Source organism: Balaenoptera physalus (genome assembly GCF_965194825.1).
Source record: "Balaenoptera physalus genome assembly, chromosome: 3".
Lineage (NCBI taxonomy): Eukaryota > Metazoa > Chordata > Mammalia > Artiodactyla > Balaenopteridae > Balaenoptera > Balaenoptera physalus.
Genome location: NC_138890.1, coordinates 171,317,844 through 171,345,802, shown reverse-complemented (window position 1 = coordinate 171,345,802; position 27,959 = coordinate 171,317,844). Strand labels below are relative to the sequence as shown.

The 27,959-nt window shown below is 41.1% G+C and overlaps 1 protein-coding gene and 1 long non-coding RNA gene across 5 annotated transcripts in view; both read left to right on the top strand.

Moving 5' to 3' along the window:
• LOC309657252 overlaps positions 1–4,596 on the top strand; it is a 110,334-nt gene extending 105,738 nt beyond the window's left edge. The window contains exon 2 of the long non-coding RNA XR_014261737.1: positions 4,586–4,596. This is a non-coding gene — a long non-coding RNA (uncharacterized lncRNA). The remainder of the gene's footprint in view (positions 1–4,585) is intronic.
• Positions 1–27,959, top strand: part of ADCY2 (adenylate cyclase 2) — a 427,841-nt gene that overhangs the window by 341,742 nt on the left and 58,140 nt on the right. For 3 of the 4 annotated variants that reach the window (XM_082454365.1, XM_082454367.1, XM_082454368.1), the window contains 3 exons: positions 2,948–3,032; positions 15,867–16,004; positions 23,807–23,926. In XM_082454365.1, coding sequence (XP_082310491.1) covers positions 2,948–3,032; positions 15,867–16,004; positions 23,807–23,926 — 343 coding nt within the window. The remainder of the gene's footprint in view (positions 1–2,947; positions 3,033–15,866; positions 16,005–23,806; positions 23,927–27,959) is intronic. The other variant, XM_082454366.1, reaches the window with a different exon arrangement.

Sequence of the window (27,959 nt, the reverse complement as noted above, 5' to 3'; positions counted from 1 at the left end):
CCAGCAAAAAGAGAATATAAATATATATCATATTTAGAAATTCATAAGACATAATAGAAATAGAACGTATTTATCACATCACAGAAGAAAAAGAAATTGTCAAAGTAGAAATAACAGAGACCACAATCTCTGATCAAACCTAATGAAATTAGAAATAACAAGGACAGACCAAAAATAATCTCCTTGTGGAATTACTCTTGTATTAAAAGGAAATGGAAATTGAAATTATAGGCTTTTTAGAAAATAATGGCAATGAGTAGCTATAAATCAAAAACTGTGGGATTTGGCTAAAGCAGTAATTACAGGAATATTTATGTCCTTAAATGCATTTATTAGAAAATACAAAATATTGGCAATAAATGACAATCAAGAAAAAGAACAATGAAAGTTTAAATAAAGAAGGAGGAAGGGTTTTTTTAAGTTAAATCAGAAACCAATAACATAGAAAATGATCAGAAAGCATAGACCTTAATTATAAACCGAAAGTTCATTCTTTGAGAAGTTCAACAAACATGCAAAGCTTCAAAAGTTTGATCTAGAGAGAATAAGAAAAATAACACTAAGGACAAGAAGAAATCGCTTCAAATATGGCTACTTCTAAAATTATAAGAGAATATTAAGGAGATTATTTCATATTCAAAAATCTAAATGAAATGGATAATTTTCCTGGAAAGTTGAACCAGTAAACATGACAGAAATGTGACATGTCTACTCCTAAAAACAGAGAGGGGGTCAGGAATACAGCTGTGTGGATTAGAAAACTAATCAACTGTGTGCACCCTGACCGTACCACTTGGTAGGGGTGTAACTTTAGGCAAGTTTCTCAACTTCTCTGGGCGTCAGTTTCTCTTTGGTAAAATGAAGAAATAACAATAACTGCTGTCCAGGATTACACATACATATAACGCCTTTAAAACAGTGCTTGACACATACATAGTCAATATTCTGTCATCATATTATCATGTCATCACCCCATCACCATCACCCATCACTATCACCAGATGGTTTTATAGCTGAGACTTACCAAACCTTCAAGAAGAGATCAGTCGTATTTAAGCAGTTTCAGACCTGAATTCCCTGGCGGTCCAGTGGTTAGGACTCTGCACTTTCACTGCAGGGGGCACAGGTTCGAACTAAGATCCTGCAAGCCGCAAGGTGTGTCCAAAAACTAAAAAATAAAAAAATAAACAGTTTCAGACCTAAGAAAAAGCTATAATGTTTCTGAAGTCAACCTTATGTAGCTGGCATCACCTTGACACCAACAAGGAACCAAGAGAGCACAGAGTCAAAGAAAACCCATCAGAGCTCTCTTATAAAGATGCATGAGAAAGATGGCAAATGGAAGTTTAGCAGATGAGTTTCTGTGTCTCTCCTGGGTCACAGGAGTAACGACAGCCCTCCATACACTCCCCTTCCTCCACACTGCCTGGCTAATAGGAAGCTCTGAGAGTCTGTGATGGGGAGATGCTGAGATTTTGGCTTCTGACCAAGGACTAAGGAGTGATGTCTGAAAAACAAGGGGTGTTTGGGATAGGGAAGTAAGGAGGCATGCGGTGCTTCCCTTTCCTAGGCTGTGAACCACTCGAAACAGGGATGACATTGTACTCGTCTTTGCACCATTCCAGCCCAGCATGGGCCTGGCCATGAGACTAGTCAAAACACAGGTGTATTTGGTATATATACACCTTCCTAGCAGACACTTATTGTGACTCATAAGATGTGAACAACTGTCATTATCAGGCCAGGTATTTGAAAGCATTGTGCACCGTGTCTAGGAGCTAACTCAGTACCCCATAAATATATCATTAGGTCAGGTTCAAGTGCGTAGTGGTTTGAAGTCCAGGTTTTGTAGATCTTGCTTGATATGTAATCATCTCTCAAGATAGAGTAGGTATCTGAGTGTGAGCTGAGTGGACCCTTCCCATCCTGATGGCATGAGGGGATTACTCACTTCACTGATTACTTGCCTCTTTTCCCTCCCCGAGGGGCTCACAGCTGTGCACTCACTGGGCATTTCAGCTTGTTGCTGGTTTGCATCTGAGTCTTCCTTTCAGTGGATTGACTTTCAGGGTGCCCGTACTCTTCTCAGTGCCAGTTCTTCTGTCTCTTCGGTATCTCTAGCCGACCTCATTAGCAAAAGCTTCCATTGTGGTCTCAGGTATCACTGACCTCTCTTTGGATGCTGCATCTGAATTTCATCCAATTATTCATTATGGCTTATCTTTTTTAATACCCCAAACACTGCTTCCTTTGGATTACATGACGTTTTAAGAGGCCTTGAATTTTTTAATTATTTAAAGGACCTCTCAGAAATGCATACAATTCTTATGACCACATTTATCTACCTGTAACCTGTCAGTGGCAGAACCTGTAACTCAGTGGGCACATTTTTCACATGATCACAGGAAGCTTGTGTGTTCATTGGCTCATGCAAGACTGTAAAGGCCACGGCCTGTGAAATCTTTGGGGAACCTCAGTAAACATTTAGCTGCGTCAGTCTTGAAGGAAATTGTATCGATTGGATTGTCCTGGGGCGGGTGAGGACTCAGTGTTTCCAAGCAAACCAGATGAGGCTGCCCTGGAGGTGGCAGCTGCCAGGACATCAACAGCAGGGGAAAGGGCACCGAGATGGACGTGATCAGGTGTGGGCATGAGAGCGCTGGTTGCAGAGGCAAGTCATAAAAAGATGGTTTTTCTTTAATGAAGAACTGATGATTGTAGGGCAGTTTTAATGGGTCATAGCAAGTGGATCAGACACAACCATAGATATTTTTCTATGGATGTATCTTTGGTTTGTTTTTAGCTCCATTTTCATTTCTCAAGAAATTAGTGAGGATTGAAGTCCTCATTTAATGAAACCCTAATTAATCCAAAAGTATTCATGATGGCTTTTCAGAAAAATCGAAGCTATCCCCACACTAACCTGTTCCTTTTTGTTTCCTGGTAGAACGTCCATTCTCGGGATTTCCTTTGGAGCTGCATTTCTCTCGCTTGCCTTTATCCTTTTCGTCTGCTTTGCTGGACAGCTTTTGGTAGGTACTTCAAATATGGAACTTCTTTGAAAAGTGTGCTCATTGAATGAAAACTGATTTCTTCCTCAAGACAGGGAGCTTGTTGATTTACTGTTTCAAGAGATGTACATCCAAGTAGAGAAATATGGACTCTACATGTCAACAGCCCAGAGTATAAACTGAGGCAGCCCGTGCACAGGCAAGACACTAATCTGAAGGTTACTTGAAATGTTGGATATCATGCTATAAAATTGTATTTATGTTATTTGTTTCTGTCAACATTTTTTATCTCCTCTAAGTTTTCAGAGTATTTATAGCAGCAAATACTAGTGTAATAGGAGGCTTTTAATGACCGGGAGAATTAAAATGTAAACCAAATGTGTCTTTAATGTCAACTTTTAAGGTATAAACTTTTGGAAAATATGAAAATAGCAAATGTAAAAATATCTCTTATTAGTGTTTTAATTTAAAACTAATCATTGTCAGCACTTACGGTTTAAATGCTAGTTCAGGATTTAAGAATTAAATCTCACTGCATTCTTGAGTCTAAAGCAAGTGTTGCTGGGTGGCCCTACCTCCATGAGAGCATCCTAAGAAAGCCAACAATGAGATAGGAGTGCCAAAAGACAGTCAAGGTTCCATTTTGTTCATCTGCGGTGAGTTGAAACAGGAGAGGCCACTATGAACCAGATTCCAAGCATTGGGTGCATTCTAGTTGGATATGTGAAATCACTTGGCCAAAAAGGGTTAAGATTCCAAAGCATGTCCCTACCTCTGGACAGTAGACACTGCCTCCTCTGCCTTGTACCTTTGCAAACTTTTGTGGGTTTTGTTTGCTATATCATAGTTTGGATGTTTCCAATTGGATTGGAAACTCTTCCAAAAGTGAAACTGTTGTTTCTGATTTCCTCGAACGCACACATGGCATCTTGAGTCTCTTAAAAATCCCCTGAAGACCTTGTAGGTTGTAGAGAAGATTGAGTAACTGTTGACCACGGGAACCCTTGTCAAGTTCTAAGATACAAGGAATTCTTAACATACAAGGGAGCCTGACTTTCTATGTTCAGAATTTCCTTGTGTGGAAAAGCACACAGACTCCACTCTTTCTCTTCCTGGTTCCCAAAAGACTTCTGCAGCCCGTTTCTCAGGTTTTCAGAAGAGGAACGGTCATTCGTGGTTCCACTGGAAATCCAAACCCTGTTCTAATTAAAGCAGATTCTATCACTGTGTCTAAGTAGCCATCCTTCTCTTTTTCTATTCCAAGGAATCCAGTCTTGGGGGTGGCGGGAATATAGTGTATATTTAGGGTTTCAAACTGACATTTCTTTCCACTGTCTAAGTTGCTATAGGAAAGAAACAGAGAGCCAGAGGAGGGAGAAAGAATCTCCCGATCAACTTTGCTGCCTTGGTGGTAATGCTTTGCTCTTATATAACGTCTCCCCTCTCAGCCTTGGTATAATCTGACCTCACTGTTGAACCTTTCGTGGCTTTTGGTCCCTCCTGGACCTGCCAGTGGTGCCTCAGGGGGTTCAAGATCCAACATTCCTGGCTCCTGGTTCCTCCCACTCCCCGAGGGCATCCCAAGACTCTGACACCCACACACCAGATGCTAGGAAGTTCTTAACTCTGTGTTGTCTCAAAGAGAAAAGTTCAAGTCTGCAAATGAACTAGTGCTTAACCTCCAACTCACAGGAAGCCTGTACTTTGCCAAAGTGGTCAGGAAGACCAAACTTGAATACATCTGGCCTTTCTAAACTTGAATCAGTAGGATCTGTGAATGAGTCTGCCCCCAGAGGCCAGCTGTGATGCTTGGTCCAGATATAATCCTGGTAAAATTCAAAGAGGAATTCTTCTCATTCCAATAAGAGGTTCTTTTCACTCTTTAAAACATTATGTAAGGATTTTTTTTTTATCTTTCAACATCAAACATAGTCATGCAGAAGGCTTTAAGTGTCCTTTCTACTCTACCCTCCAAATTTGGTCAAAAACTACATATATCACCTTTGAGACTTTGGTTAAGTCTTTTCCAAGCCACAGTTTCCTCACATGGAAATTGGTGATCAACCATCCTTACAGCTTCTCGGGATGATTGGAGATATTAAATGTTAAAGACCTAGCAGGATACCAACAGATTTTCAACAAACAGCAGCTACCATTATTTTCCATCACTGCATATTTTAGAGTGCCTATTCTTAGAGCACTTTAGACAAACCCTTTTTTAGGCAGCAAACAACAGCATTAACTTTTAAAAATTAATATGAGTTCTCATAGTGTTTTGAACAAAGATCAAAATGATAAATGCTTGCTTCTGTCTCTTTTTAAAAAAAAATTTACAGTTCTTACATGTGACATTTAATGTAATACTTAAGTGTCACTCTACAAACAACAAATTTAAATTGAAGAAGAAAAAAAACCTATGTATATATCACAAATATTCCACAGTGGTCATAGAGAAGTATGAGGTTTTATTGTGATTTGCACTTATTTATGGATTAAATACTGAGTTTATGGAAGAATACTGAATATCCCAGACTCATCTTCTATTAACTGATGTTCACCTTCTGAAAACTTAAATGCCAAAGGCAGTATCAATGCTAATATCGGTATTAAATTCTCCGTATGAAGAAAGAAATTAAAATACATCTATGAAGGAGGTTGAGAAAAGGTAGGCCTGACACATATTTTTCCTCCAAGACCTTTACCTTTATTATCCTCTGTTGCACAAAAAGTGCAACATAATAGATACAATCGATAGGTCATTGTTCAGCTGGGTGTGATAAAAAGGTAGAGAAACATCAAAGTGGGCAGAAAATAAGAGTGATAAGGAAATGCAATTTTTTTCCGTTGATTAAAAAGATATGTGTTCAGTGACACATTCAGAGAAAAATGCCATGGAATCTGTTTGTTATAATCATGATTGCTGGGGGAAGCCCGGCCTCTCCTCTCCCTCCGGTCACCCTAGCCCACACCTTCCCCAGTGCTGGCCCTCCCCTCCCCTCCCCCCCATTGCCCATGGGGGTGGGCTCTGCACCTGCTCACCTTCCTAGAAACTTTCTCAGGAGCATCACCAGCCCTTGTGATGGGTCCTTCTTTGAGCACCATGGGACTCAGGATCTGCACCATGTAATTTGACACTCGATTGTATAACATCTCGCTGACCCCCATTTTTTTTATTTTTTGGTGAGTGTGACTGCTGTTTCTCCTTGTATACAGTAGGTTCTTTAAGGCCAGGGTTGTTTCCTACCCTTGCTTTCTATCTCCCAGGGAATCCAGCAGAATGCTAACCTCATAAATGAGTTTGCAATGAGCATATGCTTAGTAAGCGCTACTGGACTTCTATGATTTCCATGAGGTTCTTTTTCCTTTCTCCACTCATCAAGCTCCATGTAGCACCTCCCTTGTCTCACCAACCCTCCCCCATTCATCCTCAGGCAGAGTTATGTGCCCTGAGAGCCCGTGTTCATCCTTCTTTCTCCAGATGCCCTGGCGTGGGGATGAGCTCTGTATGTAAATGAATGTACGAAGGACTGAATGGTGGTCCATGGCCCTCATCTCGCTGCACTGAAATTCCTTCTCATACGCACCATGAATCTTTGACTCTGACGTGCTTCGGGCTGACTTCTCCTTTGGAAATACTCTCCTAACCTTCATAAACTAATTCTGAAGAGCCCTCCTTTTCCCCCACTGGCTTCCCTAGTGCCTGCTGTTTGGGCTTCCTATTTTCTATTCTGATTTGTATTCTTTCAGGTGAAAAAAATCATCAGTGAGTTCACCTCAGCCCTGTTTTTTTTTCATTGAGTATTTCAGTCACTTGAAGCACAAGATAAATATTTAATGTCTGTTACCTTAAAGGCAACGTCCTGGCACCACTGCTCAGAGAACATCCCACACCCACCCTCGCCCAGACTCGACTTCCCCCAAGCTCGCAGCTCTGACTTCAGCTCACAGTCACCGCATCCCTGCTCCCGGTTCTGGCAAGCTCCTGGCTTGCCTGCATCCTGGACCATCATCCCGTGTTCTCACTTGTCAGACCTCCTTCACCGCCTGTGCATCGGTCCCCTTAGGAGGTGCTTAGCTTTCTACAACAGACACTGGTTAGCATTTCACAATTGTAAACTTGAGAGCTGAAAGGGACCCAAGAGATAACCTTGGTCAGCCCCGCATTTTGTGGATGAGGGACCCAGGACTTGAGATGCCATTCACTTCAATGAGTTCCCATTTCTACATACTTAAAAGTTTCCCTCCATGACAAATAATGCAGGAGTTGTAAGCAGATCTCTTGAGGTTGGAGACAGAGGCTTTGGATCAGGATCAGGACACTATAAGATCTGCAAAGGTTTCCTGTCCTTGGATGAGAACCTTCAGAACCAACGTAAACTGCTTATGACGGGCAAGATCCCGTGAATAGTTCTGTATCTGACCTCATTGCAGTTTAGAAATAATAAATGTTATGTTATATTAAAATTACTCTGCTAAGCATGTTATATAGGCTGGCTCATTTAACCACACAAGAGTCCTTGGAGGGAATGCTTATTCTCAATTAATGAAACAAACAGAAGCTCACAGAGGCTACATAATTTGCCCTGTAGTGTATAGCAAGTAGGTTTTGGAGCCATTGGAAACAAGGCTTAGAACCCTTATAATTATTTGGAGGCAGGTTCCAGAGGGTGCTAGGCTGTGTGTGGAGAGTCACTGGCAGACAGGTGCTCAGAACTAGGCAGGGATGACCACATTCATGGTCTTGGGCCATCATGGCACTGAGGTTGTCTCCGGTGACTGCTAAGAATCAGTTGGTCAGAATCACGTAAGTCAGTCACGATAACCTCACATAGAACCTAATTCATAGTCTAGTTTTCCAATATATGCAGCTGTTGTCTAGTAGGAAAGCATCCTTAATAATAATACTTTGCAAAAATGTTTTTACATATGTGAGAGCCCTTTAAAGTGCATTCAATGTATATTATTTTATTTGATAATCCAAAGAATCCATTTTATCTAAGTAGAAACTAAGATGTAGAGTAAGAGATTGTATTTTCATGACACTCGGCAATAAAAAATAATAATAGCTGTCATCATCATAGTAGTAATAATAATAAGTGTGTACTTACTGCCAAATTTAACTTTCTAAACTACCTGAAGTAGACTTGCATCTCTGGAAGAAATACAAGAGATATAACTATAAATAACACACACACCAAAAAAAAAAAAACCCTCCTTGATAAAATGTATTTTAGAAGGAGTATGCCGGATTTAGCAAATGAAAATGTTAGAAAATGTCAGGAGTATTTTTTTCTCTCAATGTGGTTTTCTTGTGCTTTGTATAGCAGAGATAATATGATATCAGCCCACCAACGTTGTTCCAGGCAGAGATGAAAGCACAAACATAGAGATTGTCCTGGGGAAGGAAAGTAGGTCACACACAAGCTGATTAAAAAGCTTTCTACCCACAGGAGTGTTTTTCCCTTGAAATCTATTTTCTCTAATTTCAACATAATCAGCTTTCTCATGGTTAGTATTTTCCCAGTGTCCCTTTTCCCATCTTCTTATTCAGCTTTTCCTTGCTATATAGGTGTGTCTCTTGTAAACAACATCTAAGTGTATGTTACGTTCTCTGATCCAAGAGTCTCTTTCTTTTACCTGACAAGTGTAATACATTTATGTGTATTATAATTATGCTAGTCTTATTTTGCTTTTTTTATCCATCATGTATGTTCTTTGCTTCTGCTTATTTTTCCTCCTCTCCTGCCTTCTCTTGGACGAATGGAGTTTATTCTCCTTTATTCCCTCTAGTGACTTGGCAGTTGCTTTATCCAAGTCTTTTCTTTTAGCAATTAAGGTAAAATATGTAACATGCACATGATTAACAGGGTCCATTATTATCTCCATCTTCTTGGTGAAGAATACAAGGACCATGCTCTAAATCTCTAAATCTTATCATCCTTATCCATCATCCATGCTAGTGCTCTTTAGATTTTTAAAATTTAAACTATTTTTATTGTTCATTGTTACCACTATTCTTGTTTAACAATCTCTTTGTTCACCGTTCTTCTGAATGCCATTCCTTCCTCCAGATGCAGTGTCCATATTTCCATAGGATTATTCCTTTTGTAATCCCTTCCATGAGAGCCTGTGCATAATATACCCAATCAGCTTTTATATTAAAAAATATCCTTTTTTCCTCACTGACTAATAATTTAGTCAATAATTTTTCTAACATTTTGAAGACATGAGTCCATATTTTCCTGGATTTTAAGGTACTGAGGAGAAATCTACTCTAATTGTTCTTCCTTGGTAGATGTCTTTTCTCTGATTGCTTTTGTAGGATTTGTTCTTTGTCTGTCTTGGTCAATTGACTCCTTGTGTTAAGGAGTAGGTTTACTTTCATTTTTCCTGGTTGCGACTCAGTGCATTGTCCAGCCACAGAGTTCATTTCGTGCTCCAGATCCACAAAGTTGTCATCCCATATTTCCTTGTATTTTGCCTCTTTCCCTGTCTTTCTGTTCTATTTTACTCAAACTTTCATTCCAAGTATGTTGAATCTTTTTATTGTACCTTCTGTGCCTCAACATCATACTTTTTATCTCTTTATATTTCTGTGCTGTTTTGCAGGTTGTTTCCTTAGCGCTATCTTACCCTCTTCAGCATAACTATTGAGTGTTTAATCTCAATATCTACATGTTTGTCTCTAGAGAGTCTATGGAGCTCATTTTTAAGATATGCCTGTTGCTTTCTCTTAACTGATTATTCATTATGAACTCTAATCCATCTTTTATTAATTTAATCTTATTTTACAGACTATTTCAGATTGATATAATAATTGCAGACCTTGTGATACTAATTCTACTATCTGTTATTTCTGTTTATTCTTCCTTGTAAGGTCTTCTTATGTAGTTCATAATTTTTGTTTATTGTGAGATCATTCAGTAGGGGCTGCCCCCTTCCCAACTGGGACGTGCCCTGCACCCTGCGATGTGAAGTATTTTTCATAAGCAGTGTTGTTCTTGCTGCAGCTGGAGCCCCAAGGACTTTCTCTGGTTTTTGGTCTGATTGATAACCACTCACCTTGGGATTCTCATTATGAAGCAGATAATGTGATTTCAAAACCAACACCCATATTTAGAGTTTGAATTATCATTGGAAGTTTATTGGTACTTCCTTGATCTAGTGTATGGATTTCTTCTAGACTTCTCCACATGGAGAGAATAGCTTTCTTAGGCTTCTGGTTTTATTCAGGGGTCTTGGTTCCAGCTGCCCACCTTTTGCAGACCCAAGGCAACATCTTTCCCTGTGGGCATTAAAAGCCCAGCCCTAGGTAATGTTCAGTTTCAGGACACTCCTAGGCCAATCCCACAGCCTCAGTCCCCCAGCAGTGATCTCCTTCTTTGTTCCCAGCCCATGGGAATTTCTCTTTGGGTCCATCGTTAAGACGGGGAGCTTATTGAGTGAGCATCTATTACGTTCTGACTGTTTGCCAAACACCGTGCTGCCTCTGGGAATACAAAGATGGGTTATGGGAGTTCCCTGGAGGTCCAGTGGTAAGGACTCGGCACTTTCACTGCTGTGGGCCCAGGTTTGATCCCTGGTCAGGGAACTAAGGTCCCGCAAGCTGCACAGCGTGGCCAAAAAAAAAAATAGAAAACAAAGATGGGTGTGAGGAGGCCAGTGTCCTCCACCAGGTCTCCACATGACCAGAGACAAGCATGTCGGCAAAGATAACACAATGTTGACAGTGCTATGAGGACCACACAGTGGATGAATGACAGAGGAATATGGCTCAGCCAAGGCGTACAAAAGAAACAGGTTGATTTTGTAAACTATGATTGGTTGAAATAAAAGTCTGTGGGAAATCCAAGTACAATTAAATGATTAAAGCAGACACATCAGTCTCTGTGACATTAAATGTTTTAAGTAATTATTGCTGCAACTTGTTGCTGCCATTCAAAAAGATAGTCCCTGCCCAGTTAAAATGCCAAAGTAGGAAAGGCAAAGTGTTCCTTTAGACAGCTACACAATAGTGCATGTTTATATGATAAACTTCGCCATAGCTTTCACGCAAGATTTTAGGATGAGTTCTAATAATAAAAATTTGTTACTCAGCCACTGTGATATATTGATAACTTTCTGAAATGTTTCTCATTGTATTAAACTTCACCTATATAAGGATCTACTTCTTTTCAGGTACATCGTTTTATTTTAAAAAGGAACACTAATGAGACTGCAAACACAATCTGCTTTAATAATGATAACATTAAATTAGGAGGAATTTTAGAAAGAGAGACTACCAGTCGTTTCCAATGCAAAAGTTTCAAAAAGAAAAAAGGAAGAGAGGAAGGAAGAAATGGAAAATATTTTTGGTGGAGATAGTTTTTTCTTTTTTTTAAATCCAAAACACAGATGAAGAGCATTTTATTTTTACATGGAGAATCTCTGCATCTTCTGGATGAAGAACGTTAGCTTTCATCCACACCCTTTCTAGCAACCCACACTGCTCACTGCCCCAAGCACTAACTCCACCATAGTTTGTTTTTGTTTTTTTTTTCTGGCTGCGTTGAGTCTTCATTGCAGTGCGTGGGCTTCTCATTGCAGTGGCTTCTCTTTGTTGCGGAGCATGGGCTCTAGGCGCTTAGGCTTCAGTAGTTGTGGCATGTGGGCTCAGTAGTTGCAGCTCGCAGACTCTAGAGCACAGGCTCAGTAGTTGTGACTTACAGGCTTAGGTGCTCCACAGCATGTGGGATCTTCCCGGACCAGGGATGGAACCCATGTCCCCTGCATTAGCAGGCGGATTATTAACCACTGCGCAATCAGGGAAGTCCCCACCATAGGGTTTTCATATAAATTTATATTCTTTCTCCTTTTACATCTCCCACTACAGTTAGTACCAATTCCGTATTTATCAGTGGATGCATGTGGCATTACCAGCCAAGAGCATTTCTAGAAGGATTTCTAGCATTTCTTACTTAAAGTGAGCTCGCTGTAAGTAAGAAGAGGCAATCATAGGATACAGTGAGCCTCACTGATGATCACAGCAGGGAGGAAACAGATTTGGCTGAAACGATGCCAGTGATTACAGCAAAGATCAAATAGAATGACTACCCATTGGAAATGCTCTCATTTTCATATGCATAGCATCTTCTGAATAAACACCACAATATTCTTTGAGATGTTACCGTTTATAATGTCTCATTAGGATGGTGTAAATTTTGATAAACTTTATTTTTCCATCAGGAACTCTGTTTGAATACTTAACCCAAAACAGAATAAACTGAACTAAATTATCATGTTAGGATCCAAGTTGTAATTTTTATTCAGAGCTACAAACGGAATCAATGTTCCCATTTTTCCTTAATCGGATTCCTTCTATCTTAAGTTCTTAGTCTCTTTTCTCCTTTTCTCCCATCGTTGGTTTCTTCTCTTCCCCCTAAGGTCTGTATCTTCCTCCTCTTCTTCCTGCACTGTCTTTATAGTTCAGGGTCCCCATCTCCATCATCATCTTCTATTTCCTCATCCTTGCCACCAGCAGTGTTACCAGTTTTCATATTTCAGAACAGTTGTATTTACTTTGCCTCTACTTGGTGACAGGATGGAAAGATAGGGGAGGCTGCCTGTCTCCATGAGCTGGAGAACAATGAGTATTTGGCTCGATAGGTTTAAAAACAATTTCACGGGGGGTCTTGGAGTCACATAGGAAGACTAAATGGAGAAGGAATTGAACCTACCGCATCCTGAATCCGGTGTCCTGAGCCCAACGCACGCCAACCCCACGCGTCTTTAGTGAGCAGTTCCAAGAAGAGGGCTCTTCGCAGGGCTGAGTAGGAACATGACAGATTTCCAGGACATTCTGCCACATATACAGTAGGCACACAGAGGCAGTAGTTTCTAGGGCCACCAGTTTGTAATTTTGCCCAGCGTGTCACGGGAGCAGAAAAAACTCACATGTGTCTGCCCACATCTGCTTCAGCAAATGACTAATCTGTAAGCAGAATATAACATATTCCTGTTAGATGGCATATTTGGCAATATTATCACCATGCATTATTCTAAAAATTCAAACAGTAATTTTTTTAATTTCATAATTTCAATAGCATGTCTGTGTAATAACCAGATAATATTTTACCTAATTGACTGTGACATGGAATCTGTAATGTAATATTTAGATTTAAATATTCTCCTAAAATAACAGTTTTGTGTTTTCCGCTCTTAAAACGTTTATCATATCTATTGACAATTTCTGTGTACAGACACAAAAGCATCCATTTTTATAATTTTCTTTTAAATAAAAACACTAATCCTAGTCACTTAGGATGCAAATACATAAATATTGCCTTAATTTGCCAGAATCCAGCCAGATGTCATCATCTCCTACTGGAATATGAGCTGGATGACAATGATATTCCATTTGAATCTCTGCTCTTTACTCTATTATAGCTTCTCCTCCAGAATGCAGATCTGACTGTGGTCTGCGGTATTAATATTATTCCAAGTAGCATGCATTGAACGATAGTGGTACACTTTCAGGTGGGTGTCCTCCAGCCGTGTGACCCTGAAAGATACTGCATGTTCACAGCATTAAAGGGCATCTCATTGGAAAACAGACTTAACGCCACCACCAACCCCCGTCCACACCCTGCTTTGGGGAAGAAGCTTAAGGCATAAATCTGGCTCCCCCTGTGTTGCTGGTGGGAAGATGCTCTGCAGAGCCCGGTTGCCAGCCAGTGACTCAGCTCCTGGTGCCCCCGGAATCCAGGGCAGCACTGTCCCATTGTCCCAGACAGGCTGTAGGAGAAACCAGAGAAAGACCCAGGAGAATCTGCCCAAGGAGTGAGCGCTAAACGCTGTCCTGGGATTCTACATCAGTGGGGGATGTATGCTGTAGAAAATGTTCTGCATGTCTTTATATCAGGAGCTGAAGGGGAAAAAAAAGACTATAGTGGAATGGAAGGGGAAACATGTTTTTTGTTCATCTAGATGTAGAGCAAATAAATTTTTAGTCACTAAAATGTTTCTAAGAAATATTATGTTTTCTTCACAAATATAAGAAGTGTTAACACATATGTCCTGTTCTGGGCACCTTACGTAGCTCATTTAAACCTCGAGGCAGGCACTATTATTCTCATTTTAGAGATGAAGAAACTGAGGCCAGAGAGGGTAATTAACTTGCTGAAAGTTTAACAGCTATAGGGACTTGATGTCGAGCCACAGGGCCGGTTACCTTTCTCACTGCCTCTTATCCAGTATCACAGAGTCTCATTTAATTGTTGTATCAACAGTTAACAAGTTGCAGTGCTTACATCAACAATACTTTAAAGAATAAAGCAGAAAGAAAATGTGAAAGAGGTTGAGAAATAAAAGCGCTGTTTATTAGTGCTATTAAGGAATATTCTCTATTTGAATTTTATTGATGTCGCAACAGTTTTATCATTATATTAACTTACTAGTGCAAGTCAAAAGTGTATGAGTGTATATTTATTCCTCCTTCTAAATTTTTTCGAAATTATACCTTTTTTTTTAATGGTTCCAGGACACGTGGCCTCGGATCCACAGTCCCTTTTGCGTGAAGGTTAAAATTTAGATTCCTAGAGAACTCTTAAGAATGCCTGTCAGATCTGATAACATATGTAAATGCCCACTCCGGTGGGTACCGGAATACCTGGCACTGGCCAGGTTTGCGTTACCCACAGGTTAGGATTCTCCCTACTCCGCTCTCTCACCACCGGGACGAAGGTGAACATCACAGTGCTTCCCCAGGAAGGTGGCCTCGAGGCCTCGGTGAGGTTAGCCCATCACTGAGTTCCCACAGAGCAGAGTCTGGCCCACAGAAGATGGTGAGGGAAAGCTGGCTGTCATCCTATAAAGACCTCAGTTCCTTCCACACGAAAAGAGCTTCTTAGAAACTATAATGCTGCTCAGTGCAGCATTATTCACTGTAGCCAACGCCAGTGTCCGACAAGAGATGAATGGATAAACAAAATGTGGCCTATACATAGATTGTTATTCAGCCTTATGAAAAGAAAGAAGTCCTGTCACAGGCTACAGGGTGGATGAACCCAGAGGACGTTATGCCAGCTGAAGTAAGCCAGGCACAGAAAGACAAATACTGCATGATTCCACTTTCATGAGTACTTAGACTGGTCAGAGGCTTAGAGACAGAAAGTAGCATAGCGGTTGCCAGGGGAAAGGGGAGTTGTTTCGTGGGTGTGGAGTCTCAGTTGTGCAAGATAACAGCTCTAGAGATCTGTAACACAGCAATGTGGATGCAGTAACACTACTGAACTGTGCACTTAAAAATAGTTTAGAGGGTCCATTTTACATTTTTTAACACAATCAAAAATAAAAATTTTTATAATAAAAAGTAGAGCTTCTCCACGTGGAGGAAGCCCTCGCAGGACAGGATGAGGTCAAGCCATCACCACAAGCCTCAGCTGAGAACGCTGGGTGTTGCCTTCACAGGTACAGGCACCAAACTATTTTATGGTCCGGTTGTATTCTTAGGATTAGCTGCGTGTTGATCGCTTTCTGCGTAAATCACCTGAATTTATGAAACCTGCCTCCTCACAGCTGTGATCTGAGACCCAACACATCCCCCAGAGTGGTTTAATTACCTGGCGTATTTTTCCTTTACCGGAAGAATTTTTAAACATAATTTCAGGTCTCTTTTAAAGGACATACAAGCACGTCCTAATTTGTCGTACAAACGTAATTAATTTGTTCCTAATTTGTAACAATGATGCCAACATAGTCTACTTCTTCAATCTGTGAAGAATATCGATGCATCTTGTGGTTTTAAACATCCTTGAGAAACTTGAGAAAAATACATAAAATAGCAACGCATTTCTTTTTCCTTCTCTCTCCTCCCAGCAATGCAGCAAAAAAGCGTCCGCCTCTCTCCTGTGGCTCTTGAAGTCGTCGGGCATCATCGCCACCCGCCCCTGGCCTCGGATCTCCCTGACGGTCATCACCACGGCCATCATATTAACCATGGCCGTGTTCAACATGGTGAGTCAGGGCCCCGCCGGGCGGTGCCTGTCTCATGGGATTTGGAAACCTTTCCCACAGCTCCTTCAGTGACACCCGTTGCTGCCTGTTAAATTCAGCCCTCAACCGCTGCAGCAGCGGCTTCGCTAAGGGAAAACGGTGCAGACTGGGGGAACCACCGCGAGGGAGGGAGGCTCCTTCCAGCGGTTTCCTACCTCCTAGCTCGTCTTGGCTCCGGCTACAGAAATGCCACCAAATGTCAGCAGGGTGATCGGCTGTGGGTAACAGAACCAGCAAATTAAGGAGAGTGCAGTGGGAAAGGTGTCCTGCTCTGGGGTTTAAAGGGCCTGATTTCAAACAGCAGCTCCCACCTTACCAGCTGTTCGGTTTTGGAGAATTTTCATTACAAACTTCCACAGGTCCCACTTCACTTCTCATGAGAAAACTGAGAACTTACTTTCAGTTCTCAGTGAGAACTCACACTTCTCTGCCAAGGTGGATTTTTAAGGTATGAACCGACGCTCCGAGCACACTTAGGACGGCATGAGGTATTTGGTAAATATTGAACCAGTGGTCGCTCTTACTGTATCAATAGTACTATTGGTATAGCCTTAAAAATAGACACTTAGGTAATCAGTGCACATTGAGACACAACCTTATTATTATTCTGACATCATCACCATCAACCATAAGGCGTTAATTTCCTTCATATGTTGGGTGCTTTACTGGTGTTGGAACTGCAGTGTCATGAGTATACTCCTTGCCTTCCTGAAACACAAAACCAGGTTGTGGAGAAGAGGCACGTGTGTTACATAATAAAGACATCGTTTTCATAGGTGAGACTAATGAGCATTCATTCAGCAAAAAATATATATATGTATTGAGCATAAATATGCACCTGGTACGTCACTAGATCCTCAGAACACAAAGACAGTTTGCCTCCCAGGAGTTCCCGGTGGAGTTTAGGAGACCGACAGCTGGGTAAACTTATAAAAGCGTCTGAGAGCCAACCATGGAAGCGTGTAGGGGGCAAGGACAGGGGAGCCAGGCTGCGGGACAGGATTCTAAAGGATGGGCAGAAGGAGTTTCACCAGATGGTGGATGAAAGATGAGAAGGAGGGAAGGCATTTGGCATCTAGGACAGAGAAGAGAGAGAAATGTGTACCAAGTAGCAGCAAAAAAACAAGGCTGAAGGAGTAGGTAAGGACCTTGAATATTTGCTTGGGTTTTGTCCTCAGTGTTGTACTATGGGTCGTACAGTTTCTCCAGACACACCTGGAGATTCAGGTGAGGGTGATGCCAGCTGGAAGGCAGAAGGGCTGGGGTGCCAGCTGCAGAGGTGGGAGGGCCCCTTCCTCCACTTCACTTTGTCTCGAAGTCCATCTTAAGGGCACCTGGAAAGAAGGTGGCAGAGAAGCCTCAGCTTGCCCTCCTTCCTCCCACTTCCTGCCCATCAGGAGGTTGGGTATGGATTCCTGGGTGTCCCGCCGTGTGGTTAACTGGGGGACAGGTGAGCTGGCTTCTCCCACCTCACCTAACTACATGCCCCAGCTCCCTCTAGGAGCTCCCCTGAGAAAGGACATGAGGTGAGGCCCTACTGTAGGTCTTCCCAGGCACAGACCAGTGACAGGTGTCACCGTGACTTGGCCTTCCTCTACCCACCTGCTCAGCCTCAGAGGTCAGCTCGGGAAGGGGCTGCTCCCACTTGCCCTTGTGCAGTTAGAACTAACAGTGTCTGTGGGGCGAGAGGGCTCGGCAGTCAAGCCCATGCAGCCGGCAGGCTTCCCCAGGACCAGCTTGTGTTCCTATGTGGAGTTGTCTTGCTGTGTCAAGTTCACCATGACAGCTCCACCATCCTGGCCCTCCTCCTGGACTTCTCCCCAAGCTCTTCACCCTCCTCCTGGACCTTCACAGCACCTGAGGCTGACTTTCTGCTTCAGAGATGATGAGACCTTCCCTCCAGGGATGGAGGCCTCATCTTCTAGGTCTCAGGCATACCTAGACCGTGACATCATTTATTTCCAACAAGGGCTTTGTCAGGACTGACTGGGGAAGAGCTGGGAAATGGTGCCCTGTCTGGACAGGTAATTCCCTCAAGAATACCCTGCTCAGGAGGGACTTCAGATTGCAAGGGCTCCAGGGGAGGCTGGCAGCAGTCAGCCTGAGGCACGTGCTCACGAGGGCCCCAGACCGTGGGCCAAGGGCTCTCTGCGTGACGACCCGAGGATATTGTGACTGTGGCCCCAGAGCTGTCACCAGAGCAGGGGAGGCCTCAGGGTGAGGAATGTGCCATGAGGGACTGAAGACTAGACAAGAGGGCCTTTCCTGGAAGAGCCCTTCAGCAAGCATATCACTAGCCGTTAGGACCCCTAGGTTTCCTGCACAGGCGGTATCGTGGCTATTGCATGAGCGTATGAATCTATCACCACAGAGGAAGATGGACAGAGACACGAAGGGCAGTGGTGAGAGACTGGAGAAACATGAGCATTTCCTAAAATGGGTTCCTCGTGCTGGACTTTGTAACAGGCATGTGCGCGTTAGTCCTGCTGCTGTGAGATCCAGCTCTCTGGGAGAAAGTGCCAGCAAGCTCTGAGAAGAGCTTGGTAAATCAAGCTACGGGAGACAGCTGGGACAGAAGTGAGCTCCACCGTGAAGGAGGAGGGGGTGGGGCTGGGAGAAACAGGACACACTTGAAGGACAACACTAGCTAGAGTTCTGAGTGGTTCTAACAAGACACCGAGGGTGTTCCGTTGCCCTGACGAGTGTTGACCCCCTTTGCCCTTATAATCAAGTCTCCTCATCCCTCAAGAGTGTGTTCACTCACCTGTGCACTCATTTACCTGTGCACTCACCTGTGTGCTCATTTACCTGTGCACACATCCTGAGCGGTGACACATGTAACGCAACATCCACACACCTAAGAGCGAGGGGTGTTTTGCTTATTTATGTTTTCACGTGTCCTAGGAAAGCACCCTCTATATAAGGAGGGGCCATTCCATAGTTACTAAATGAGAGAATGAATGAATGAATGTGTAAGCAGGCAACCCTTTAAAGAAGAAAACATTTTTCATGAAATCCAATTTGACCTTATAAAACCAGGATTTATCACCTAGTTTTTAAAAGACAGACTCGAAATGGGAAACAAATCTTATTCGAAGCTGGTTGTATTTCTCCTAGGATAATTAGTGATTGATGGGCAGTTCAATCACTGTCTATAAATGTTGCATGAGCTCAGCATTTAGGAGTAGATATTTTTACAGTAACTGCAATCCCTTTGGAGAGAAGAAATATATCTTCTGTACCAGAAACACATCTTCCAGTGTCATTTTCCTTCCTCAGAAAGAAGGAAGTGCATTGCCAAGTGAGGTCGAGAAGTCTATGGGAGACACATTAAAAGTATGGTGGATGAGCTTTGAGAAAGAATGAAATAAGGCTCCACGCACTGAGCTGCCCCTTGGTATCAGAGGCTGTGGGACAAGGAACAAGCTAAATTAATTTGTTTCTGTCCATTATTTTTCTTGATACCTGGTGAAATTAGTGGTTCCCTCCCATGCAGATGTTCTTCTTGTATTTATTTCACAGAAACATCACAAAACAGTATGAAATGCAACATGAGGTAGACAAAGGAAATCACTTTCCCTAGATCTTGAGATTTCTTGTCATTTCTTATTCATCACAGAAGGGGAAGGACTGGTCCATCAGGGTGCCATCTTTGATCGCATCTGATGACTTACAGAGAAACACTCTCCAGCTATTCGGATCCCTGACCTCTTGCATTTTGACTGCACAAGGCAGACACAAGATCCTGTGTCCCCAGCCACACTGCACGGTGCTGTGACGTCCCTTGGGTCACACACATCACCAGGGGGTGCCAGTGCAGCACTGAGACCTGGGCTGGTGGAATTGAGCATCTTTGGGGTGCCAAGCAAGGGAAGTGGGCTCCAGGTCCCTCACTAACATTCTGGGAAGATGGCTCCTCCTGCTGGGGATGCGGGTACAGTCTTTACCTGCATGCGGTCAAATGCTCCTAGCGGTGTTTCTGTGCCTTTTTTCCTAGCCCCACTTCAAACCCCCATCCAGGAGAGGTTTCTATTTAATGTAGTACCTGGATAGCTTTTAAACTTATCTTGGTACTTCTTCTAAGAATACAGTTCCTGGACTAACTGAGCCCTATCCCCGCGTTGTAGTTTTGTTCTTTCTTAGCAGTGATTAACCCGTGAGGCTAATCCGGGTGCTGGACTCACATTCCAGAGAAGAGCAGCTCTCTGGTATGGGAGTTAGGCGAGGCGCTGCCTTCAGGAGCAAGCTTTCCTTAAGTCACTGGGAGGATACTTCTCTCTCAGGAAACTTCATCTTTTTAAAGTCACAGCACATTCAGATCCTCTTCTGTAGCTCCTGTGATTTTGAAGCATTCTTTTAGGGACAAGGCAAAAATGCTTTCTTCCTTTTTTTTTTTTTTTTTTTCTTTTTCTGTTTTCAATGTTTGTTATTTTTCCTTTGGGGAAAATATATATAACATAAAGTTTATTGTTTTAACCATTTTTAAGTGTACGATTCAGGGGTATTCAGTACCTTTGCAGTATTATGCAAACCGTCACCACTATTTCCAGAACTTGTTCATCATCTCAGACTCTGTACCCATGAACAATAACTCCCCACTTCCCTGGCCTCTGGTAACCTCTACTCTGCTTTCTGTTACGAAAAACTTACCTATTCTAGAACACCTCGTATACGTGAGATTACATGATATTTGTCTTTTTTGTGCCTGGTTTATTTCACTTCCAATAATGTTTTGAAGGTTCTCATTTTCGCTTTGATGCCCAGTTCCTCCACAGTGGGGGAACCTCTCAATTTGCCCTGGATTTTTCCAGCCAGTGGCAAACAGCCCTTATTAACTACTTTTCTATCATCACCACCATCACTCTCTTTACCTCAGAGAGGAGAGAAGCCTTAGGGATGATGTGAGGGCTGAGGCCACCCGCGAGCTCCCTCTGCCCCTGACCGTGCGGATGGACCCTTCCACAATGAGCCTCCGCATGGATTTTTAGTCCCTAATGTTTATCCCGAGGCTGAATCTTCACAGCCCTTACAAGAGCTAGGGTCAACAGGGATGGTGTTACTTTAACTCTCATTATACACTAATATAAATGACGAAATGTCCAGGTCAGTTTTATTTAAAATGAATTGTGAGATTTTACCAGGACATTTAAAATACCTGGTGTTCACCAAACACCCCAATACAAAGTGGAAAAAAACAACCAGTTATCCAGACTTTTTTTTCAAATATAGGGTTTCGGGTAGCAAATTGCAAAAGGCCTGTGTGTTTTGTTCCATTTTAGTTTCCAGCTGACTGTTTAGAACCATGTTCGAGAAGCTCAAATCCTCTGCCTTTTTTTTTTCTGACATTTTGACAATGTCGTCATGTGATGCCTCACACCATTTTGCAACTTTTCCGAGAAACTTCCCAGAGAATATTATAAATAGCCCAGCTTCGTGAGCCACATAGACAAGGAGTTAGCCGTGGTTAACTAGTAGTTAATTGGTAATCTAATTCTAATTAGTTAATTACTTCTATTTCCAACCAAATGACAAGCAATGATGTTATCAGGCTATTAACACGGTATTAAATCACGTGTTCACAGTTTAATATTATTTGAAAAACATAATTCTGAGATGTTTCACATTGCCTGGGAAATGTAAAATTTGGAAGTAGGGCTAAAAATAGGCACTTAGTTAGGATATCTTGTCCAGGATGAGGGTATCATTTTCCCAATTATGACAAAGGTTGTAGAATATTAAAATAGATCGAGAGGCGTTCCCCCCAATAATTATGATACTAGAAATTCATTCTGTGCAGAAGATTGTGGCACTTTAATCCGGAAGGGAGAGGGACGTGGATTGATAACCCTCGAGCTTGGACTGGCTATAATTAGGAGTTTGTTATTTTACAGTGACTAAGGGGACAGAAGAGGAAAATTGATTCCAAACTGCAGTGTGATGCCACATAGACAGAATAAAGAGTTTCTTGATTTTAGGGGTAGTTAATTAAACACTTGAAAAAAAGTAGCAGAAGGGAGTTAATGAAGCATTCCTGATGTATTGATTAAAGTTCTCCACTGTTTTTCAAGTTCAAACCATCTTATTATTGCAGCGCGTCCTTGCAAGACAAAACTTTCACAGCATATATTTCTACTCATTGTACAGCAAGAATTTAGTTTCTTCTTTATATGCTGATACAATCAAGAAGGTTTTTTAAAATTATTTTAAGATCTCAGGTGCCTGAGACTAGTAACCTATCAAGCTAAACAGTCTCCTTCTATTTGTCGTATCTTGATTCTTTAATATTTAAATCAATTGTATGTTGGGTCTGTCACATCTAAATTTTTAACATTTTGGAACCTGATGTTTGCCAAGCAATTACTTCATTTCTTTTCCTGATATATTTTTTTCCAAATAATTAGCACATTTATATTTCAGCCAGGGGTTGTGACATTTTTGATAAATTCTTTAGTAGTAAATAAAGAAATCTACTACATTTATTTGACTTTTAAATCAGCTTTTTGCAGCATTTTATCAAATGATATAATGGGCAAAAACACTGTACCTAGTATCATTCTTGGAATCTCAGAGGAAATGTTCTCAAGAATATACTATTTAATATATTTAAATATATCTATATATTTATTTAAATGCCTTCTTATTTACCTAAGTAAATTACTGTAGGTATTTGACAAGAACTCTGCCATCAAAGGAAACAAACAAAAGAAAGGAAGGAAACAAAAGCAACTATCGAAACTCTACAGGGAAGTTGTACTTTTTAGACCTGGAACGTGGATGGTTAACCCTGTGCCGAAGACCTAGCCTAGTTTCATGGATGAGATGAATCTCTTTCATAAGGGAACCTGGCCTGAGTGATTCTCTAGTTTACCTTCACTGAACACTTCTCTGACCCTCAGCCGTGGTATGGAAAGTAACTGATCCTTGGTTACCTAAACAGTTTGTGCTGCAGCTCGTCTAGGAAAGAGACAGAAAGAGAGAGAAACAGAGACAGAGACAGAGAAGGAGAGCGAGAGAGAGGGAGAGAGAAACAGAAAGAGATTGAATTTTTCCTACCTTGGAACTGGCTGACAGTTTCCTTCTGGGTGCTGGTATTGGTGACCATTACATAAGAGCTAATCATTTTTATTTTCTCAGGATTACTTCTTTTCTTTTTAAATCAGGACTCCCTTTCCAATAGTCCTAAGAGCATCCTTCCTTTCCAAATTCAATCCCTCGTGATCCTGAGATGCCAAGCACTCACAAATAATAGAGACAACTGTTGATGCCAGTTACTGCATTTTTCCCATAAAATTAATTTATTTTCTTAATATAAAAAAAAAACTCATATAACTGCATTGACTCATTTAACGTTTGAGCCATGATGGTGAAGATCCTGCAAAAACACATTGTGAAGACTCCGATCTCCTGCTGCAGAATTGAAAGTGTGAGGGTTGTGATGTCAGGTCGTAATTCTAACCAAACCCTCTGCCCTGTCCTTGGTTCATTTTAAAATTTATATTTAACAAGGTGCTTCTGTTGTCTTTAACATCAACTTGGGAGTTCTGGAATTCACTATGAAGTGCAGAGCACAACAAGAGTTATTTACTTATTCAATAGAAATTCTGAAAGCCTCAAAGAGAAGATGAAGGGATTAGCACTGGAAGTAAAGATGCTGAGTTGCCCACACAATCCTGCTCACGCACGTCATTAATAAACTTAGCACCCACCTGCTAACTCTTTACTCTCCTTTGCACTAATTCATTGTAAAAACACTTTCTTTGCAGTTTTTCCTGAGTGAGTCAGAGGAGACAATTCTTCCAACTGCCAATGCGTCAAACACAAGTCTTTCTGCCTTATATAATCAGGTAGCAATTCTGCGTGCGCAAAATTTGTTTTTCCTGCCGGTAAGAACATCTCCCTCATTATTATTGCTTTTGTTGTTTTCCTGTATGCTGTTACGTATTGAATGGCGTGGCCTGCACCTCATCTGTTGTAGACTTGACTTTTCTTCTTCGGATTCCATATCTGAGTATGTCCTGACCGGGTAAAAATTGCCAGCCTTCAGCAGAAAGTCCCAGCCAACGGGCACCAATTAGACCACATATGCAAACTTTCAATGGCATTTTGAGGCTTTCACGGATGACTCGTGCCTTTATTCTCTTAATGCTACATTTTAATTTATTTTTTTATTGAAGTATAGCTGATTTACAATGTTGTGTTAATTTCTGCTTTATAGCAAAGTGATTCAGTTATCCATATATATATTCTTTTTCATATTCTTTCCCATTATGGTTTATCACAGGATATTGAATATAGTTCCCTGCGCTATGCAATAGGACCTTGTTGTTTATCCCTTCTGTATATACTAGTTTGCATCTGCTGACCCCAAACTCCCACTCCATCCCTCCCCCCACCTTGGCAACCACAAGTCTGTTCTCTATGTCTGTGAGTCTGTTTCTTTTTCATAAATAGGTTCATTTGTGTCGTATTTTAAATTCCACATATAAGTGATATCATATGATATTTGTCTTTCTCTGTCTGACTTACTTCACTTAGTATGACAATCTCTAGTTGTATCCATGTTGCTGCGAATGGCATTATTTCATTCTTTTTACAGCTGAATAATGTTCCATTGTGTATATGTACCACGTCTTCTTTATCCATTCATCTGTCAATGGACATTTAGGTTGCTTCCATGTCTTGGCTATTGAGAATAGTGATGTGATAGGGGTACATGTATGTTTTTGAATTATAGTTTCCTCTGGGTATATGCCCAGGAGTGGGATTGCTGCATCATATAGTAACTCTATTTTTAGTTTTCTGAGGAGACTCCATACTGTTTTCCATAGTGGCTGTACCAATTTATCTTAATGCTACATTTTACAGAATGTATCCCAGGATGTAGCATTCGATTGAATGTCACGGAATTGTTGCTTACAGATTTTGCTAATTGTTCCAGTGAATTAGCGTTAGCTTCCTGACTCTGTGATGACAGGGACCACAGCTCATATTTCTCCCTCTCCTTTGGCTGCAAATGCCGTCCAGTAATTGTATCTTCAAATACTCCTTACTAACTGGCCCTTACTAAGGGCCTAGATTGAAATTTCAAAACTTACTAACACATCAGTCATTTAAGTGAAAGGAGTTAAATCAGTTATTTACTGCTTAATAACTTCTTTCTTCCATGAATTGTTTGTGCAAAAAAAAAAAGATTTTGATACTCTCCTTTCCATTTTCTGAATAATCGTCTAAAGGTAGTATAGATTCTTCCCATTTTGTTTGTCTCACATATTCCAGGCACTGAAATTGGTCATTTAATATGTATATTTTAAAATTTTTTGTAACTTTAATTTTTTTTTAACATACAATTTTTTTAAAACTCCATTAGCTCTGGTGATAAAGGAAACTTCCTTTCTTTCTCCCTTTGATATTAGGCTTTGATCCTTTTTCCCATCTCATCATTTCAATTTCCTGGGATGCTCACAGCTCAGTGTACGGAGAGTAGGGGCATCTGGTGTTCCTTTAAGCCATGACAGCTAACCGGAGTCCATAGCAACGTCCCCACAGACTCAGGAAGAGAGGATGGCATAAGCTTCGTCCCGTATCCACGGGGTCCTGGCCTTCATGTTAGGCATTACTGTGAACCCCAGGGAGGACTGGACACCATCTTTTCTATTTCAGTTATGTGAAAAGTGAGGGATGGGATTCATGATGAGGGTTTATTGGCTGTGACCTCACTGTGGGCGCTTTGGAACCCCGTTCTCTAGAGAATGATTCAAACTACCTGTGCGGTCTGGCTCGTGCTCCTTGGATGGATGGTATTAGCACGCACATGGCCCATCGGCCCCTGGAGAGAGGACCAGCCTCCAAACCATCCCCATGCTGCTTTCATAAGGCACTTCAACAACTTACAGTAAACGTGCATTTTCATAGGAAAGAAAAGTATAGCTGGCAAATCATCTTTTTAAGAAAATCTCTCCATCCAATAGTTTTGGGTTGTACAACTCACCGTCCTCGGCCCCCCTAACAGCAATGAGGTCATGATCCTGAATTTCATTTAAGTAAGTCTGCGCATGATATCTTATTTTCAGAAGAAGCAAATCATTAGAAACCCAAAGTGGCGAAAAAGAACATTCCTCAACCTTCAACGATTCTGAAAAAGCACACAGCAGACTTTTCAAAATCTAGGTCAGACTTAGTCAGTAGGCTACTATTGTTCCAATAATAAGTCCTCAGAAAGAGGATTATGATGGGCTTTGCCAAGGAAGCCCCTCGTGCTCACGTACTGTCTGTACAGAAACGACATTATTAACTCATGAGTTTAGGGGTCCCAGAGGAGCCTGGAAACATCCTGGCTTCCCTCTTAATAGATTGGAAGGAACATTGGGAAAGCCATTTGTGGATGTGCACGATGTCTGCATTATTACTCTCAAACCCCATCGTACATGACGCCTGAGGTTGACAGTGGACGTGAAGGAGCATCCACAGGCACTGATGCAGGAGGTAGAAAGTCACACAGCTCTTCCTAATGGCCATTTATAACAGTCATCAAAAAGCATGGAAGCAGACAGAGTTTGCACCCTGCAATACTGACTTTAATGGCCATTTATAACAGTCATCAAGAAGCATAGAAACACACATAGTTTGCACCCTGCAATACTGACTTTAATGGCCATTTATAATGGTCATCAAAAAGCATAGAAACAGGCATAATTTGCACCCTGCAATACTGACTTTAATGGCCATTTATAACAGTCATGAAGAAGCATAGAGACAGTTTGCACCCTGCAATACTGACTTTAATGGCCATTTATAACAGTCATCAGAAAGCATAGAAACACACATAGTTTGCACCCTGCAATACTAACTTTAGAAAGTAATTTTAACGGTGCAAAGATCTAGCTACCAGGGTGTTCGTCGAAAGGTTTACGTAACAATAACAACAGAGAAAGGAAAAGAAAGCAAGCAACCTAAAAGTTAGAATAAATTTAACTGTTTAAACAAATTTTGTTATGAACATACAATAAGATTATATCCAGCCGCTACAAAAGATGTTGTAGAAAACTATTTAATGACATAGAAATATATACTTAGAAGCTATTAAGTGAAAAGTATCATTTAAAAACATTCCAAACAATCCATTCCCAATTTTCTAAAATAATAATACCAATAACAAGTAGCACACACACCAAAAAAAAAAAAGCTGGAAAGATATACAAAACAATTAATTAATCATGGCTCAAGTTGGATGTTGGGGATTATAGGAGATGCTTACTTTTTATATGTGTCCTTGGTATATTTCCTAATTTTTAACATCAGGTGTTATTATTTCTGTAGCAGAAGAAAAAGTCATTTAAAAATGTCCAACAGAATCAACCAGAAAGAATCTTTGCCATGTAGGCAGTTCACACTATATCAGGCATTTATATCATTTCATCCACAAAACTACCCTGTGAGTTAGATATTGGAATTCCTGTTTTCCAGGTGAGGAAACTGAAACCAAAAGATACTTAAGTAAATTGCCAAAGGTGACAGTGGCTGCTCCCTTGGTGTCAAAATGCAAGTTGGTTTCATCGATTAATATATGAAAAGTATTAATAACTATATGAACCAATTTTAGCTTAGTTACCTAATATTAAGTAATAGTAATATATGATATTTAAATAATACTAACAAATAATCTTAATAAAAATATTAACTAATAATTATATTAACTATTAAAACTATATAAAAATAAGGTTCTTAGTAATAGTGTCCTAATAGAACTCAGCTCAGGAGCCTGCAGCCAGAGCTCTTGACATCCAGCGACCTCCCTGTAGGGCTACCTTATGTAGTAGAGGCAGCTGATCTTCAGAGCTCCCAGCCTGGCCTTCTCCCGTTATTCTTCTTTATTCACACAATCCCTCTGTTGCTACCTTCAGGGTCCCAACCTACCTT